Source organism: Haematobia irritans, chromosome 1, assembly GCF_050003625.1.
Source record: "Haematobia irritans isolate KBUSLIRL chromosome 1, ASM5000362v1, whole genome shotgun sequence".
Classification (NCBI taxonomy): domain Eukaryota; kingdom Metazoa; phylum Arthropoda; class Insecta; order Diptera; family Muscidae; genus Haematobia; species Haematobia irritans.
This window is the reverse complement of record NC_134397.1, coordinates 149,825,240-149,843,923: the sequence shown is the minus strand read 5'-3', so window position 1 is coordinate 149,843,923 and position 18,684 is coordinate 149,825,240. Positions and strand designations below refer to the sequence as shown.

The 18,684-nt window shown below is 35.0% G+C and overlaps 1 protein-coding gene across 1 annotated transcript in view; it reads right to left on the bottom strand.

Moving 5' to 3' along the window:
* Positions 1-18,684, bottom strand: part of Gycbeta100B (guanylate cyclase soluble subunit beta-1-like) — a 321,807-nt gene that overhangs the window by 12,645 nt on the left and 290,478 nt on the right. The window contains exons 11-13 of the mRNA XM_075303266.1: positions 2,070-2,240; positions 1,898-1,969; positions 1,547-1,712 (exon numbers count right to left, since the gene is read on the bottom strand). Coding sequence (XP_075159381.1) covers positions 1,547-1,712; positions 1,898-1,969; positions 2,070-2,240 — 409 coding nt within the window. The remainder of the gene's footprint in view (positions 1-1,546; positions 1,713-1,897; positions 1,970-2,069; positions 2,241-18,684) is intronic.

Genomic DNA, 18,684 nt, shown 5'->3' with positions numbered 1-18,684 from the left:
ATAAAATTTCCAGAATAATTTCTATATATTATATATTTAGAGATATATTTCTATAGAAATAAAATCTGTAGAAAAATTTTTATAGAAGTAAAATTTTCTATAGAAATACAATTTTTACAAAATGTTCTATACACATAAAATTTCGGCAATACTTTGTATAGAAATAAAATTTTGACAAAATTTTCTATAGAAATAAAATTTTGACAAAATTTTCTATAGAAGTAAAATTTTGATAAAATTTTCTATAGAAATAAAATTTTCACAAAATTTTTTATAGAAATAAAATTTTGACAAAATTTTTTATAGAAATAAAATGTTGACAAAATTTTCTATAGAAATAAATTTTTAACAAATTTTTCTATAGAAATAAAATTTGGACAAAATTTTATATAAATTCAGTATCATTAAAATTTTTAATTTTGGTGTTATTTCATACTATCAAAGGCCATTGTGAGTAAGATCCCCCATTTCGCAGGAGTAGCATCGTTAGAACATATAAGATTCGACACATTTACAATTCAAGGAATATTTAAACATCCAAAAGACCGATATTTACAATTTTTTCCATGGTAGTTTGAGGGCATTCAATTAATGTACCAAATTTCAAAAAATCAAATCGCGTGAAATTTTCACCTACAAGAGACTCTGGAATCAAATTTAGGGATCGGACCGATACGAACTAATTGTTGCATGGTTGTTAGAGAGCATATACTAACATCACGTACCAAATCTCAACTTGATCGAAGGGCTCCGGATGTCAAATCTTGGGATCGCATTATATGGGGACTATACCTCAAAGTGGTCGACAATGGCCCATTTTCAAAACCATCAATAACAGCTCCTTGGCCTAAGTTTTAAGTCGACAGCTTGTTTCGTTCGGAACTAAGCGTTATTTCTACAGCCGGACGGAGCGACATCGCTAGATCGACTCAATATTTCACCTCAGGGAGTCCGTCAGGATTCCAACCCGTACCTCAACATGTGATTATGATGGCTGATATTAATAAACGGAATCACTTTTGGTCAGGTAAGTTATTATTTTTAAATCCCCGGTAATATTACAAGCAGTAAGTTTTTGATTACCGGTAATGCTTGGTAAGTTTGAGAGCATAATGCATAAATCTGTTCATGGCATATATAAAGGATTGGTACCCTTGTACGTTTGTTGTTTCATAAATATCTTAATCTTAACTAAAACATTGATGCAAGAAAGTGTAAATATTTGTAGTTTCACAAGTCTTGGTGGAGACAAATTTACATTGCAATTTCATTAGATGTTGGACATAAAAGCACTCTTGGACTGATAATTCAATTAAAAAAATTTACTCTTATAATTGTATGCCTTTTTGTGAACAAACACTAAAGTTTTCATATGATGTTAGTGTTTTCTGTTTTCTTTGTGTATATGCCAACTAGAATCTAGTAGAATATGCAAAAGTTTGCAAAAATTTAATTTCACTTTCTATTTCTTGTTCTACTTCAATTCTGAGAATGATTTCACTTGAGCAGTAACTTTTTCTGCAAAAAAAAAACTTGTTTTACGTACCTTGTAAATATTTGGATTGCGTTTCGAGTCAGTCAGGGCATCAAAGACTGTATAGAGTTCGTTTAACATTTTTACAATTTTCATAGCTCCCTCTGGATCAGTGTTCTCAGCACAATACTGGCCAAAACCCACAATGCCAGAGAACATCAACGTAACTGAATCATAACTGAAATCGAATTTGAAAAAAAAGAAAGATGAATGGATGAGTGAGTGAATGAATGAAAGATATGTCTTCAACTCGTAAAGAAAGCAAAAGATGAAAACTTTCACATTAAGGTTTGATTTTTAGTTTTTGCCTCAAAAAGTTTTAGTTTTCTTCAAATTCTAAGAGTCCAGACAAAGTATACTTACCGTTTTGGTGCCACCGGTCTTTGATGTCTCAGTTCATTAGCCACAGATTTTGGTAAAACCGAATATAAAAGCCTTTATCATGAAGCAGGACAAAATGAAGGAGGAGAAGAGAACAAATTTTGATATGAGACCAGGTATGTGTTGTGGGTCGTCCTTGTTTTGTCCATCTTACCTGTCAGTTTTTTGTTTTTCACTTTCCAAATCCCTAAAGGTCTGTTGCAATTTGTCCGTTAGCATTTCTAGATTTTTAGTTAATTTATATTCGGCTTCGAATTTTTCAGACAACAATACCAAATCTCTGGTGGCATCGTGCAATGGGACATCGGAAATGTGTAATCCTTTTCTGTAATGGAAGAGGTTTTTAATTGTTTAGAATTTATTGCAAGTTTTTTCAATTATATGATTTTTTCAATTTATATGATTAGTTTTAGCATTTGAACATTTGGAATATATTAAAGAAAGATTTTTTTGTGAATGCGTTTGTTATATCGATGCCCTCATTCCAGAGTACGCCAAGTCGACTTAGCGTTTTTAAGGAGTTCCGTGTTTTTTTATTCGGATTGATGTGAATTACATCCTGTCAAAAGTTCGAATTTATTGGACACTTCTATCAAAAGTTATGGTTAATATTGTACGTAGCCTGTGATTAAAGTTTTACAAATTTCCAATCTAAAAAAGAAAAAATCCAATCTTAGCTCGGTCTAAAGTGGTCTAAGTCATTTTTAGCCATGTTCTATTATAACTATTTTGAATTAGCAAATACTAGAAAAAAACTAAAATAAACATGATTTGAAGAACGAAAACTTTTATATCTTATACCGTCTTTGAGAAATTAAAAAAAAAAAAAAGTTTGAACTTGTTTCCTGTAAAAATCACTTTTTAGACTTAACGTACTTTGGAATGGAGACATCGATATATCCATGAAAGATAAAAACTAAAATGTTGACAAAATTTTATATAGAAATAAAATTTTGACAAAATTTTCTATAGTGATAAAATATTGACAAAATTTTCTATAGAAATAAAATTTTGACAAAATTTTCAATAGAAACAAAATTTTCAATAGAAATAAAATTTTGACAAGTTTTTCTTTAGAAATAAAAATTTGACAAAATTTTCTATAGAAATAAAATTTTGACAAAATTTTCTATAGAAATAAAATGCTGACAAAATTTTCTAAGAAATAAACTTTTGATAAAATTTTCAATAGAAATAAAATTTTGACAAAATTTTCAATAGAAATAAAATTTTGACAAAATTTTCAATAGAAATAAACTTTTGACAAAATTTTCAATAGAAATAAAATTTTGACAAGTTTTTCTTTAGAAATAAAAATTTGACAAAATTTTCTATAGAAATAAAATTTTGACACAATTTTCTATAGAAATAAAATTTTGACAAAATTTTCTATAGAAATAAAATTTTGACAAAATTTTCTATAGAAATAAAATATTGACAAAAATTTCTATAGAAATAAACTTTTGAAAAAAATTTTTGTAGGAATAACATTTTGACGACAATTTCTATAGAAATTAACATTTGATAAAATTTTCTATAGAGATAAAATATTGACTAAATTTTGTATAGAAATAAAATTTTGACAAAATTTTGTAAAGAAATAAAATTTTGACAAAATTTTCTATAGAAATAAAATTTTCAATAGAAATAAAATTTTCTATAGAAATAATCTTTTGACAACATTTTATATAGAAATAAATTTTGACAAAATTTTCTACAGAATTAAAATTTGACAAAATTTCCCGCATAAATAAAATTTTGACATAATTTTCTATAGAAATAACATTTTGACAAAATTTTCTATAAAAATAAAATTTTCTATAGGAATAAAATTTTGACAAAATTTTCCATAGAAATAAAATGTTGACTTAAGTTTCTATAGAAATAAAATATTGACAAAATTATCTATAGAAATAAAATTTTGACAAAATTTTCTATAGAGATAAAATGCTGACAAAATTTTCAATAGAAATAAAATTTTGACAAAATTTTCAATAGAAACAAAATTTTCAATAGAAATAAAATTTTGACAAGTTTTTCTTTAGAAATAAAAATTTGACAAAATTTTTTATAGAAATACAATTTTGACACAATTTTCTATAGAAATAAAATTTTGACAAAATTTTCTATAGAAATAACATTTTGACAAAATTTTCTATAGAAATAAAATATTGACAAAAATTTCTACAGAAATAAACTTTTGAAAAAAATTTTGTAGGAATAACACTTTGACGACAATTTCTATAGAAATTAACATTTGATAAAAGTTTCTATAGAGATAAAATATTGACTATATTTTGTATAGAAATAAAGTTTTGACAAAATTTTGTAAAGAAATAAAATTTTGACAAAATTTTCTATAGAAATAAAATTTTCAATAGAAATAAAATTTTCTATAGAAATAAACTTTTGACAACATTTTATATAGAATTAAAATTTGACAAAATTTCCTACATAAATAAAATTTTGACATAATTTTCTATAAAAATAAAATTTTCTTTTGGAATAATATTTTGACAAAATTTTCCATAGAAATAAAATTTTGACTTAAGTTTCTATAGAGATAAAATATTGACAAAATTATCTATAGAAATAAAATTTTGACAAAATTTTCTATAGAAATAAAATGCTGACAAAATTTTCAATAGAAATAAAATTTTGACAAAATTTTCTATAGAAATAAAGTTTTGACAAAATTTTCTATAGAAATACAATTTTGACAAAATTTTCTATAGAAATAAAAATTTGACAAAATTTTCAATAGAAATAAAATTTAGACAAAATTTTCCATAGAAATGAAATTTTGACAAAATTTTCTATAGAGATAAAATATTGACAAAATTTTCTATTGAAATAAAATGCTGACATCACCATTCTATGGTGGTGGGTATAACAACAATAATAATAATAATAACTATATAGATTTACTTTTTTGCATTACACATTAGCCACCCTGTATATTCCAATTCATATGAAATTTTCGAAAATATGACGAAAAAATAACGAAAGTTTCTATTTTTACATTATCTCTGGCCAAATCAATATCTTAGCCTACAAAATATACTTAACCAACTACAACCATCATAAGACTATGTAGTAGCAAGGACTTTGACTCATGGTTTAAATCTTTGTTTTGCCATTTATTTGTGAAACAAGCACATCCTTTTCAAGAATTGATTCATTGGTCATTTTTCATTTTGTCTAAAAAAAATCTTAACGCACATTCACTCAATAGAAATATTTTAGAGCATAGGAACCAGAAATAATAATGAAGGGATTCCCACAAGCACGCACTGAAGTGTCTGACAGACTAATACAATGGCAAGGATTAATAGAACATTGCGTTTTTTTGTGTGTTATTTTTCACAAATATGATACTTCTGTGCTATGCTATAAACATAACCACTAAGAGTATGTACTTCTGTGGGTGTGCGAGTGTAAATAGCTTTCAGGAAATCCTCTGACGAATTAACTCAACTTCCAGTTACCAGACAAAACCTCTGTTTAACACAGACAAATACATCCACTAAACATGGATACCTAATAGGAAATTCCTTTTTCACACCACCAACACCACAAAATGTTTAAAAATAATTCACGGCTTGTGATGTGAAATGAAAATTGACTTTATAGAGCTAACAAATGTTGATGGATTTTTAGAAATCTAGGAATAATTTAAAAAATACTTCTATAAGTTACCTAGTACACAGAAAAAAAATCATATACGTATCAAATATAATTAAATAGTTTAAAGTATATAAAATTTCAGCTGGATTTGATTAAACAAACTACCTCAAGACTATAGGTGCAAATGGAACGCTTCGTGAAGTTCAATTTATAGTTTCTAAATATGGCAAATACGTCAAATTCTGGATTAAAAAGAAACATTTTTGTTTGAGTTTTAGAGAAACATCGTCTAAACACCTCACATCATCTAAATAAGCGTGCAAGAAAAAAAAAGAAACAAGTAAATTCGGCCAGGCCGAATCTTATGTACCCTCCACCATGGAGTGTGTATGTTAGACTAGAGGTGTGCGCGTGACACGAAATTCTCGTGACACGCGTGATTCACGCGTGAATCACGTGAGTCGTGAACAAAATCCAAAGCAAGTCTCGTGAATGTGCGTGAATGGGATTAAAATTAATATGTCGTGCGTGAGCGTGCGTGAGAAATAAAATCGGTTCGTGAATGTGCGTGAATAAATTTTCCGCAAAATCACGCTCACGAAAAAAATCAAGATTTAATTCATACACGTATTTTAACTGAAATTAATTTAACTCTCGAACTATATTCTATTTTTGAAGTTTGTTACCTTCGCAGATTTCCGTTTGGAAAATGTCGTGAGGTTCGTGAATCACGAGAATTGTCGTGAATCGTGCGTGAACGTGAGTCTTTAAAAGTAGTTCGTGCGTGAGTGTGCGTGAGTACTGGTTTTCATTTCGTGAATGTGCGTGAGTGGGATTGGCTACAACAGGTATCGTGCGTGAGCGTGCGTGAATAAACATTTTGTTTCGTGAATGTGCGTGAGTGTGAGTGAAATTTCAGTCACGCGCACACCTCTATGTTAGACACTTCTACTAAATGCTGTAATCCACAATCGAATTTCTTGGGTTGTCGATGTTAGGTGGCAGCCCGATGTATCAGCCTCAATTAGACTATTCAGTCCATGTGATACCACAGTGGTGAACTTCTCTCTTATCACTGATTGCTGTCCGATTCCATGTTAAACTCAAAGACGAGGGACCTCCTTTTTATAGCGGAGTCCGAACGGCATTCCACATTACAGTCAAACCACTTAGAGAAGCTTTGAAACCCTCAGAAATGCCGCCAGCATTACTGAGGTGGGATAATCCACCGCTGAAAAAGTTTTTGGTGTTCGGTCGAAGCAGGAATCGAACCCACGACCTTGTTTATGTAAGGCGGGCATGCTAACCATTGCAACACGGTAGGAAATTATGTAAAGAATTTTATTTCGATTTTGTAAACTATTTTATTTCTATAGACAATTTTGTCAAAATTTCATTTCTATAAAAAATTTTGTCAAAATTTTATTTTTATAGAAAATTTTGTCCAAATTCTATTTCTATAGAAAATTTTGTAAAAATTTTATTTCTATAGAAAATGTTGTCAAAATTTTATTTCTTAGAATCATTTGTCAAAATTTTATTTCTATAGAAAATTTTTCAAAATTTTATTTTTATAGAAAATTTTGTCAAAATTTTATTTCTATAAAAAATTTTGTCAAAATTTTATTTCTTAGAATCTTTTGTCAAAATTTTATTTCTATAGAAAATTTTTCAAAATTTTATTTTTATAGAAAATTTTGTCAAAATTTTATTTCTATAAAAAATGTTGTCAAAATTTTATTTCTATAGAAGGTTAGGTTAGGTTAGGTGGCAGGCCGATGTATCAGGCTCACTTAGACTATTCCATGTTAAACTCAATGACAAGGGACCTCCTTTTTATAGCCGAGTCCGAACGGCGTTCCACATTGCAGTGAAACCACTTAGAGAAGCTTTGAAACCCTCAGAAATGTGTCCAGCATTACTGAGGTGGGATCTACCGCTAAAAAACTTTTTGATGTTCGGTCGAAGCAGGAATCGAACCCACGACCTTGTGTATGCAAAGCGGGCATGCTATCCATTGCACCATGGAAAGTCCATGGTCTACGGCTTAAATGTTTGTTAGCCTAGAGCTTCAATAGTGTCTTTAGCATATTTTTCCGATAATATTCGGTATTTATTTTGACAACACAGTCGATGAGTACGATCGGGAGCGACCTACGGCCTATACAGCGTCCCATACCATTTCCATCGGCGGCGCTTGAGTTCAAGTGACTAATCGAAGGTGTAAATTTTCAGCTGACCACTTTGGCAAGTAAACTCGATCATTTTTTTCTGCAATTTAGAATGGCTTCTTTTCCTAGAACATCCAATTAGGTAACTGGTCACTTTTGTGAAAGCGAAGCATATCCTGACTTCCTTCCAGTCAGACTATTTTTTGTGCATCGGTGAGCTCTAGTAATTTTATGAACTTCAACGGATTGAGTTCAAGCCCATTTATCTATTTAAGCTGCGGCGTGGTTTTCGATCAAATCTATTGATTTATACTTAACGCATACCTGAAGCCATCGCCTTCGATGGCTTGACTCAAAAATTTGTTAAACAAGTTTTGGATGGGCTTCATAGTAAAAATCTACGAAATAGTTGATATAGTGTGCAATTTAAAATATCGAGTGGGACATACTATGCACAAAATTTTTGGGAGTAAGCTGTCAACGCGATGGGTGCCGCGTAAGACTACTCCCGAAAATAAGCGCTGGCGACCATAATTCCCACCGCTGTCCTAGCGTAATCCTAGGAATATCCTACGTCGTTTTGCCACACTAGATGAAAGATGGATCTGAGATTAGGGAAGGATCAAATTAGAGGATTGCTCTATTATCAATACTCCCTCTTCCGAATGTATTCCGAAGAAGGTGAGGATCGTTCCATTCGACCTCAAAGGCGATTAAAAAGGTGTAATCCAAATCGTCTACCCGCAGATATCAAAACGAACACAGAGTAGTTCTACGCGAAGTCATCGGCCTGTTCGAAATTGAATTGAAAAAAACGGCTCCATTTACCGAAGGAAACATTTTTTGTACCCTAGGATAGATATAGTGGTGGCCCGGTTGTTCGACTCAGAGATCCCCAGCATTGCTGAGATAGAATACTTGCTGGTGCTAGTTCTTTCACTATGATAACGCATCGATTCATACCATAAATGGGCTATGAGCTGCTACGTCATTCACTGTATTCTCTGGGTTGGGATTCGCACCACTTCTTTAATCCATAGACAATAGATGTTATATAGATAGGCCATGGGTGTCAAACTAAGTTTGACAGTTCCGAAGATTTAGAATAAACGAGAAAAATAAGAGCACGCTTACAATCTCTTTCGTTTTCCTTTTTGTAGTTTGCCAATTTTACACAAAATTAGAACGTTTATGATGCAACAGAGGATTTATAAATAAATTAACATATTAAAAGTTCATATTTGAACAAAAAATTGTGACCAAAACCGCGAAAATACGAAATTTAATTTTGAGCAACATTGCTCTTTACGAACAACAAAAAAGCAAATGCGCGAAAATTAATGTTTGGGACTGACTCTTTACGAAAAAATCAAAACGAAATGTCATAAAATTAATTTTTGGAACTGACACATTTTTTTAAAGAGACACATGGCCTATCTATATAACATCTATTGTAAAGGGTGATTTGTTAAGAGCTTGATAAATTTAAAAAAAAAAAAAACGCATAAAATTTGCAAAATCTCATCGGTTCTTTATTTGAAACGTTAGATTGGTCCATGACATTTACTTTTTGAAGATAATTTCATTTAAATGTTGACCGCGGCTGCGTCTTAGGTGGTCCATTCGGAAAGTCCAATTTTGGGCAACTTTTTCGAGCATTTCGGCCGGAATAGCCCGAATTTCTTCGGAAATGTTATCTTCCAAAGCTGGAATAGTTGCTGGCTTATTTCTGTAGACTTTAGACTTGACGTAGCCCCACAAAAAATAGTCTAAAGGCGTCAAATCGCATGATCTTGGTGGCCAACTTACCGGTCCATTTCTTGAGATGAATTGTTCTCCGAAGTTTTCCCTCAAAATGGCCATAGAATCGCGAGCTGTGTGGCATGTAGCGCCATCTTGTTGAAACCACATGTCAACCAAGTTCAGTTCTTCCATTTTTGGCAACAAAAAGTTTGTTAGCATCGAACGATAGCGATCGCCATTCACCGTAACGTTGCGTCCAACAGCATCTTTGAAAAAATACGGTCCAATGATTCCACCAGCGTACAAACCACACCAAACAGTGCATTTTTCGGGATGCATGGGCAGTTCTTGAACGGCTTCTGGTTGCTCTTCACTCCAAATGCGGCAATTTTGCTTATTTACGTAGCCATTCAACCAGAAATGAGCCTCATCGCTGAACAAAATTTGTCGATAAAAAAGCGGATTTTCTGCCACTGATTTTGGTAATAAAATTCAATGATTTGCAAGCGTTGCTCGTTAGTAAGTCTATTCATGATGAAATGTCAAAGCATACTGAGCATCTTTCTCTTTGACACCATGTCTGAAATCCCACGTGATCTGTCAAATACTAATGCATGAAAATCCTAACCTCAAAAGAATCACCCTTTATATGCTTTAATCTAGGATGAGAGCTAGTTAAGAAAGTAAGTGGTGATATACAATGTAATGGTGGTTTGTGTTGATGATTGGATGGAAAATTCAACGAATATCGGGAAGAACAATTCCTCGCTCTTGTTCAACTCTTTCCCAGAAGGAGAATCATACTAGCTATTTTCAAAATGATGAATGAGTACTAAAATAAATTGACTCCCTGGTTGCCCTGGGAGACTTTTGAGCTATCGATGACATTGGTAACTCCCATTATTGCGAACCACTGTAGTTAACATCACAATTTGGCATCCCTAAAGCTGTAAGTGGATTTGTCGAATAGCAATGGGGGGAAAACGATGAACTCCCTTTAGTGCTACAAATTGTTTTATTTTTTTGTCGAGCATGGGCGTTTCAGTATTGAGGCGTTTGTTATTTTCTCCTTACTCTTCGAAAGCTAAATCTTTAAGAACAAATAACCATTTAAGGAATCACCACCACAGTGCAGATATTTATGGCACGCCATGGTGTACTTAAAGCAAAATTTGTTCTAAAATTTTATTTGATTGAAAGATTTTAATGGATTATTAGATTTGATACGAACATATTTCCATCATTCCATAAAATTAATATTGGCTGATATGTAATGTAAAAAAGTTAATCGCTATATTTTATTTTTTTTTTTTTTTTGCGAAAGGAAATTACATCATATTTTAGAATCAGTTTAGAATTGGCTACCTTTGACACGAGTTATGGTCTTCAAACGGCCGACAAAGCCATTATACGCTGCTCGAAAGTCGATTTGCGGTTTTTGGCCCAATTCCCGGTGAAGCGCTGTCTTGAGATGATGGACATTTTTGTATTTGTCCCAAAATGCCCCATGCGTAAAAGCCCAACGGATTGGATTTGGAGATTTTGCTGGTCAGAAATGAAGAGAGGAATCTTCTCTTCAAGCCATATTTGGTTCACGCGTGCTGAGTACCATCGGCAACGCTTGAATCCTGGTGGCCAATCGAAGCTGATCTTAGGTTAGGTTAGATTAGGTGGCAGCCCGCTGTATCAGACTCACTTAGACTATTCAGTCCATTGTGATACCACATTGGTGAACTTCTCTCTTATCACTGAGTGCTGCCCGATTCCATGTTAAGCTCAATGACAAGGGACCTCCTTTTTATAGCCGAGTCCGAAAGGCGTTCCACATTGCAGTGAAACCACTTAGAGAAGCTTTGAAACCCTCAGAAATGTCACCAGCATTATTGAGGTGGGATAATCCACCGCTGAAAAACTTTTTGGTGTTCGGTCTTTTTGGTAAGGCGGGCATGTTAACCATTGCACCACGGTGGCTCCCTTGGCAAGAAACCCGATCATATTGTTCGTTCAAAAACTGCTGAATTTGGAATTTCTTTTCATTGAAGAAAACCAAATTTCAGCAACTTGGTTCTCTCCAAGTCTTCTCTTGTGAGTTCTTGGTAGTATTGTAATTTCAATGGCTTTACTCAAAGCTCATTTTCCAAAAAAAAAAAAAAAAAAACAAGTATATACGGCCGTAAGTTCGGCCAGGCCGAATCTTATATACCTGGCTTGCATAGAAACTTTTACAAAATCTGTCATCCACAATCGTATTACTTGGGTTGCTGTAACACTTGCCGATGACAAGGTATCGAAAAACTTCTTAACACCGTGTTCTCAATTGTAAGTTAGTCCATACAGGGTATACATTAAATAAAAAAGGCCGATTAGATACGTAAATAATTCAGTTTGACAAAATTTTCAATAGAAATAAAATTTTGACAAAATGTTCTATAGAAACAAAATTTTGACAACATTTTCTATAGCAATAAAATTTGACAAAATTTTCTATAGAAATGAAATTTTGTCAAAATTTTCTATATAAATAAAATCTTGAAACAATTTTTTATAGAAATAACATTTTGATAAAATTTTTTATAGAAATAAGATTTTGACAAAATTTTCTGTACCAATATAATCTTGAAAAATTTTGTATAGTAATAAAATTTTGGTAAAATTTTCTATGGTAATAATATTTTGATACAATTTTCTAAAGTAATAAAATTTTGACAATATTTTCAATAGTAAAAAAATGTTGACAAAATTTTCCATAGAAATAAAATTTTGGTAGATTATTTTTGGGGATCGGCTATATATAACTAATGACTGATGTGGACCAATTTAGGCATGGTTGTTAGCGGCCATATACTAGCGCAATGTACTAAATTTCCCCACGTACCAAATTTCAACGGGGTCGGATGAATTTTGCTCCCCCAATAGCTCCGGAGGTCAAATCTGGGGATCGGTTTAAATGGGGGTTATATATAATTAAGACCGGTATGTACCAATTTTTTCGTAATTGTTAGAGACCATTTACTAACACCACGTACCAAATTTCAACCGGATCGGGTGAATTTTGCTCTTCCAAGGGGCTCCGGAGGTCAAATCTGGGGATCGGTTTATATGGGGGCTACATATAATTATGGACCGATGTGAACCAATTTTTGCATGGTTGTTAGAAACCATATACTAACACCATGTACCAAATTTCAGCCATATCGGATGAAATTTGCTCCTTTAGAAGCTCCGCAAGTCAAATCGGTGTATCGGTTTATATGGGGGTTCTATATAATTATGGACCGATGTGGACCAATTTTTGCATAGTTGTTAAAGGCCATATACTAACACCATGTACTAAATTTCAACCGGATCGGATGAATTTTGCTCCTCCAAGAGGCTCCGCAAGCCGAATCTTAGCGTCGGTTTATATGGGGGCTATACGTAAAAGTGGTCCGATATGGCCCATTTGCAATACCATCCGACCTACATCAATAACAACTACTTGTGCCATGTTTTAAGTCGATAGCTTGTTTCGTTCGGAAGTTAGCGTGATTTCAACAGACGAACGGACATGCTTACATCGACTCAGAATTTCATCACGACCCAGAATATATATACTTTATGGGGTCTTATACTCCTTAGAGTATAAAAGAAAAAGAGTGTCATCTTTATGGGATAGTTCTGAGTCCTGTTGGAAAGTCCATAGGTTAGGTTAGCAGCCCGATGTATCAGGCTCACTTAGACTATTCAGCCCGTTGTGATACCACATTGGTGAACTTCTCTCTTAGCACTGAGTGCTGCCCGATTCCATGTTAAGCTCAATGACAAGGGATCTCCTTTCTATAGCCGAGTCCGAACAGCGTTCCACATTGCAGTGAAACCACTTAGAGAAGCTTTGAAACCCTCAGAAATGTCACCAGCATTACTGAGGTGAGATAATCAACCGCTGAAAAACTTGATCTATGATCTTGAACTATGAAGACTAGATCAGATTCTGGATTTATAACAACAATTTTTTGTTTGAGTTTTAGAGGAATCATAAACATCTCTTGTAAGTGTGCAAGAAAATGATGAAATAAAGCCTTGATTTGAAATCTAAAATCTGTAGATATTTACCCCAATTATTTAAATGACTACGAGAAGTAAAACCTGGAAATTTTACATTCAGTTTCAAGCAATTTTCATGATCAGTACACCTTCTGTACCCTCAAGATCTGAAATTGGTTGAAATTGAGGCCTTACCAAATGGACCGATAAAAACTAAATCGTATACACTTTTTTGTGGGTCTAACGTTTGTGGCAAATGGGATAAAAACTACAATTCCTAGAAACTCTAGGAGTTAAATCGGGAGATCGGTCTAATGGGGCCTATGCCAAAAACATGGAATGATACACCCCAGCAAAAAATGGAGCACTATTTCAGCAGGATTGTAAGGGAGAGAGGTACTACCAACTGCTTACAAAACAACAGAATCAGCGCTGATTTTTGTGGGCGATGTCCCGATTTAGAGCAGCTTCTACATAGCGCTGATATAATTGCCCATTTTAATAGAAATATTGCTTAGAAGTGATATAAAATCTTGAGTATAGCATTGATGGCGTGAAGGAAAACAGCACTACCTTTCATGCATCTATACTGCATGCATTGGTTGCAATAACGTAAACGAATGATCATAAACTAGTTTGATTATTCGTTTACGTAAACGAATGATCATAAACTAGTTTGATTACTCGTTTACGTTATTGCCACCGATTCATGCAGTACGGACGCATTGTCTACTTTATTGTATATCAAAAAGCGCAACTAAACTCTTACTGCTGAAGTATTTTTTGCTGGTACAACACATCTAATTGTAGTTCTAGAATCTAGACCCCAAATCGGAGGGCCGGTTTATAAGGGGGCTATATCAAAAACCGATACACAATATATTTGGCACACCTTTTTATGGTCCTTGAATACCTATAGATTTCCAATTTCATGCAAATTAGATAAAAGCTACGGATTCTAGAAGCCCAAGAATCCAATAATCGGTAGATCGGTCTATATGGGGGCTATATCAAAACATGGTCCCATAATCAACACTTTAGGCACACCTTTCTATGATCCTAGAATACCTTTAGATTTCAAGTTTCAGGCAAATTGGATAAAAAGTACAGTTTCTATAAGCCCAAGAACCCAAATCGGGCAATCGGTTTATATGGGAGCTATATCAAAACCTGAACCGATATAGCCCAATTGCGAACTTGGTCTGCGTGCAGACCCTGTGCCAAATTTCAGGACTATAGCTCTATTATTGAACACTGTAGCGTAACTACAACAGACGGCCAGACGGATATGCTTATATCGTCTTAGAATTTCTCCCTGATCAAGAATATATAGTTTATATAGTCGGAAATCGATATTTCGATATGTTACAAACGGAATAACAAACTTATTAACCCCCGTCATCATTCTATGGTGGTGTTTATAAAAAAGAAACATCAGGAAGCCCAAGAAGACGAATCAGGGGTTCTTTTATGTATGTAACAGGGCTCTATTTAGCCACACTGCCACGCTGATTGATCCACTTCGACAATCGCAAGCGTAACAAGTATATACGGCCGTAAGTTCGGCCAGGCCGAATCTTATGAACCCTACAACTTGGATTGCGTAGAAACTTCTACGTAAGACTGTCATCCACAATCGAATTACTTGGGTTGTGGTATCTTAAAACTTCTTAACATCGTTTTCTAAATTGTGAGTTAGTCCATACGTGGTATATATTAGACAAAATAATTATGTATAAAGGGTGATACGGTCAAAATTTGGTCAATATAAACTTGACGTATTTCTTTCAATTTTGCATTTAAAAAAACCTGAACACCCCTCATTTTGAAGGTGTGTATGTAGAATGTTCCTCCTATTTTGATTTTGGAATTCACTCTTCAGTTGTCAAAATGCCGTCCGTCCAAGCAAGAAGAGCAGCGTATCAAACTACTCGCACGCAAAGCTGGCAAAATCGCTAAAAGTTGCCAAATCAACCGTTACAAATGTAATTAAAGTGTTTGGGGAACGTTTGTCGACAGCCAGGAAGTCTGGATCGGGGGGAAATCGAAAAACGGAAGCCGCTGAGACGACAAAGAGAGTTGCCGGTAGTTTCAAGCGAAACCCTAACCTCTCTCTCCGAGATGCCCCAAATAAGCTGGGTGTATCGTCTACAACCGTGTATCGAGCCAAAAAACGAGCCGGACTATCGACTTACAAGAAGGTAGTGACTCCAAAGCGCGATGATAAACAAAATACGACGGCCAAAGCGCGATCCCGGAGGCTGTACACGACGATGCTGACGAAGTTTGACTACGTGGTAATGGACGACGAAACCTACGTCAAAGCCGACTACAAGCAGCTTCCGGGACAGGAGTTTTATACGGCAAAAGGAAGGGGAACGGTAGCAGATATTTTCAAGCACATAAAACTGTCAAAGTTCGTAAAGAAATATCTGGTTTGGCAAGCCATCTGTACCTGTGGCTTGAGAAGCAGCATTTTCATAGCTTCCGGGACTGTCAACCAAGAAATTTGCGTGAAAGAGTGTTTGAATAAATGTCTGCTGCCTTTCCTGAAGAAACACGGTTGTTCCGTACTGTTTTGGCCGGTTTTGGCATCTTGCCATTACGGTAAAAAGGCCATGGAGTGGTACGCCGCCAACAACGTGCAGGTGGTTCCCAAGGACAAGAACCCTCCCAACACGCCAGAGCTCCGCCCAATTGAGAAATACTGGGCTATTGTCAAGCGGAACCTAAAGAAGACCAAAAAAACTGCTAAGGACGAGCAGCAGTTCAAGACAAACTGGCTTTCTGCGGCGAAGAAGGTGGACAAGGTGGCTGTACAAAATCTGATGGCAGGTGTCAAGCTGAGGCCGGGCAATTCGGATTTGGAAAAGCGAAAGCCTAACTGAATATTTTTCCTGAATTTTATACTAATTGAACTTGAAAAAGAAATTTAATTTGAGTTTTTAAATAAACGATTTCACCGATTTACACGCGTTTTTCCTTGACCAAATTTTGACCGTATCACCCTTTAGGTAAGTGTACAAATAATTATGAATCGTAATGGACTTTTGCACGGTACGTAGAGAGCCAGAATTGAAATATGAGGGTCGCTTATATGGGGGCTATATACAATTATGAACTTGATATGGACCAATTTTTGTGTGATTGGGGATCGATTTATCTGAGGGCTATATATAACTATAGACCGATATGGACCTAGTTAGGCATGGTTGTTAACGGCCATATACTAGCACAATGTACCAAATTTCAGCCGGATCGGATGAAATTTGCTTCTCTTAGAGGCTCCCAAGCCAAATCAGGGGATCGGTTTATATGGGGGCTATTTGTAATTATGGACCGATGTGGACCAATTTTTGCATAGTTGTTAGAGACCATATACTAACACCATGTACCAAATTTCAGCCGTATCGGATGAAATTTGTTTCTCTTAGAGGATTAGCAAGCCAAATTTTGGGGTCCGTTTATATGGGGGCCATACGTAAAAGTGGACCGATATGGTCTATTTGCAATACCATCCGACCTACATCAATAACAACTACTTGTGCCAAGTTTCAAGTCGATAGCTTGTTTCCTTCGGAATTTAGCATGATTTCAACAGACGGACGGACATGCTCAGATCGACTCAGAATTTCACAACGACCCAGAATATATATACTTTATGGGGTCTTAAAGGGTGATACGGTCAAAATTTGGTCAATATAAACTTGACGTATTTCTTTCAATTTTGCATTTAAAAAACCTGAACACCCCTCATTTTGAAGGCGTGTGTGTGTGTAGAATGTTGCTCCTATTTTGACTTTGGAATTCACTCTTCAGTTGTCAAAATGCCGTCCAAGCAAGAAGAGCAGCGTATCAAAATTTTGCTTGCGCATCGCGAAAATCCGAGCTACTTGCACGCAAAGCTGGCAAAATCGCTAAAAGTTGCCAAATCAATCGTTACAAATGTAATTAAAGTGTTTGGGGAACGTTTGTCGACTGCCAGGAAGTCTGGATCGGGGGGAAATCCCGCTGAGACGACAAAGAGAGTTGCCGGTAGTTTCAAGCGAAACCCTACCCTCTCTCTCCGAGATGCCGCAAATAAGCTGGGTGTATCGTCTACAACCGTGTATCGAGCCAAAAAACGAGCCGGACTATCGACTTACAAGAAGGTAGTGACTCCAAATCGCGATGATAAACAAAATACGACGGCCAAAGCGAGATCCCGGAGGCTTTACACGACGATGCTGACGAAGTTTGACTGCGTGGTAATGGACGACGAAACCTACGTCAAAGCCGACTACAAGCAGCTTCCGGGACAGGAGTTTTATACGGCAAAAGTAAGGGGAAAGGTAGCAGATATTTTCAAGCACATAAAACTGTCAAAGTTCGCAAAGAAATATCTGGTTTGACAAGCCATCTGTACCTTTGGCTTGAAAAGCAGCATTTTCATAGCTTCCGGGACTGTCAACCAAGAAATTTGCGTGAAAGAGTGTTTGAATAAATGTCTGCTGCCTTTCCTGAAGAAACACGGTTGTTCCGTACTGTTTTGGCCGGTTTTGGCATCTTGCCATTACGGTAAAAAGGCCATGGAGTGGTACGCCGCCAACAACGTGCAGGTGGTTCCCAAGGACAAGAACCCTCCCAACACGCCAGAGCTCCGCCCAATTGAGAAATACTGGGCTATTGTCAAGCGGAACCTAAAGAAGACCAAAAAAAACTGCTAAGGACGAGCAGCAGTTCAAGGCAAACTGGCTTTCTGCGGCGACGAAGGTGGACAAGGTGGCTGTACAAAATCTGATGGCAGGTGTCAAGCGTGAGGCCCGGCAATTCGGATTTGGAAAAGCGAAAGCCTAACTGAATATTTTTCCTGAATTTTATACTAATTGAACATGAAAAAGAAATTTAATTTGAGTTTTTAAATAAACGATTTCACCGATTTACACGCGTTTTTCCTTGACCAAATTTTGAACGTATCACCCTATAGAGCAATATTTCGATGTGTTACAAACGGAATGACAAAGTTAATATATCCCCATCCTATGGTGGAGGGTAAAAAATCATAAGGTTACACAATATCGACACAAAGTCGAATATCCATGGAAGGCCAGCTGGGTGTGGAGTGCTATACTGCTATCGAGTGAGACGATTACAGGAGCTTTGCATCGAACTTAAGTGATGTGTGTGAGCCGAGAATTGTGTGATAAACGGCCACAAGTGATTTTA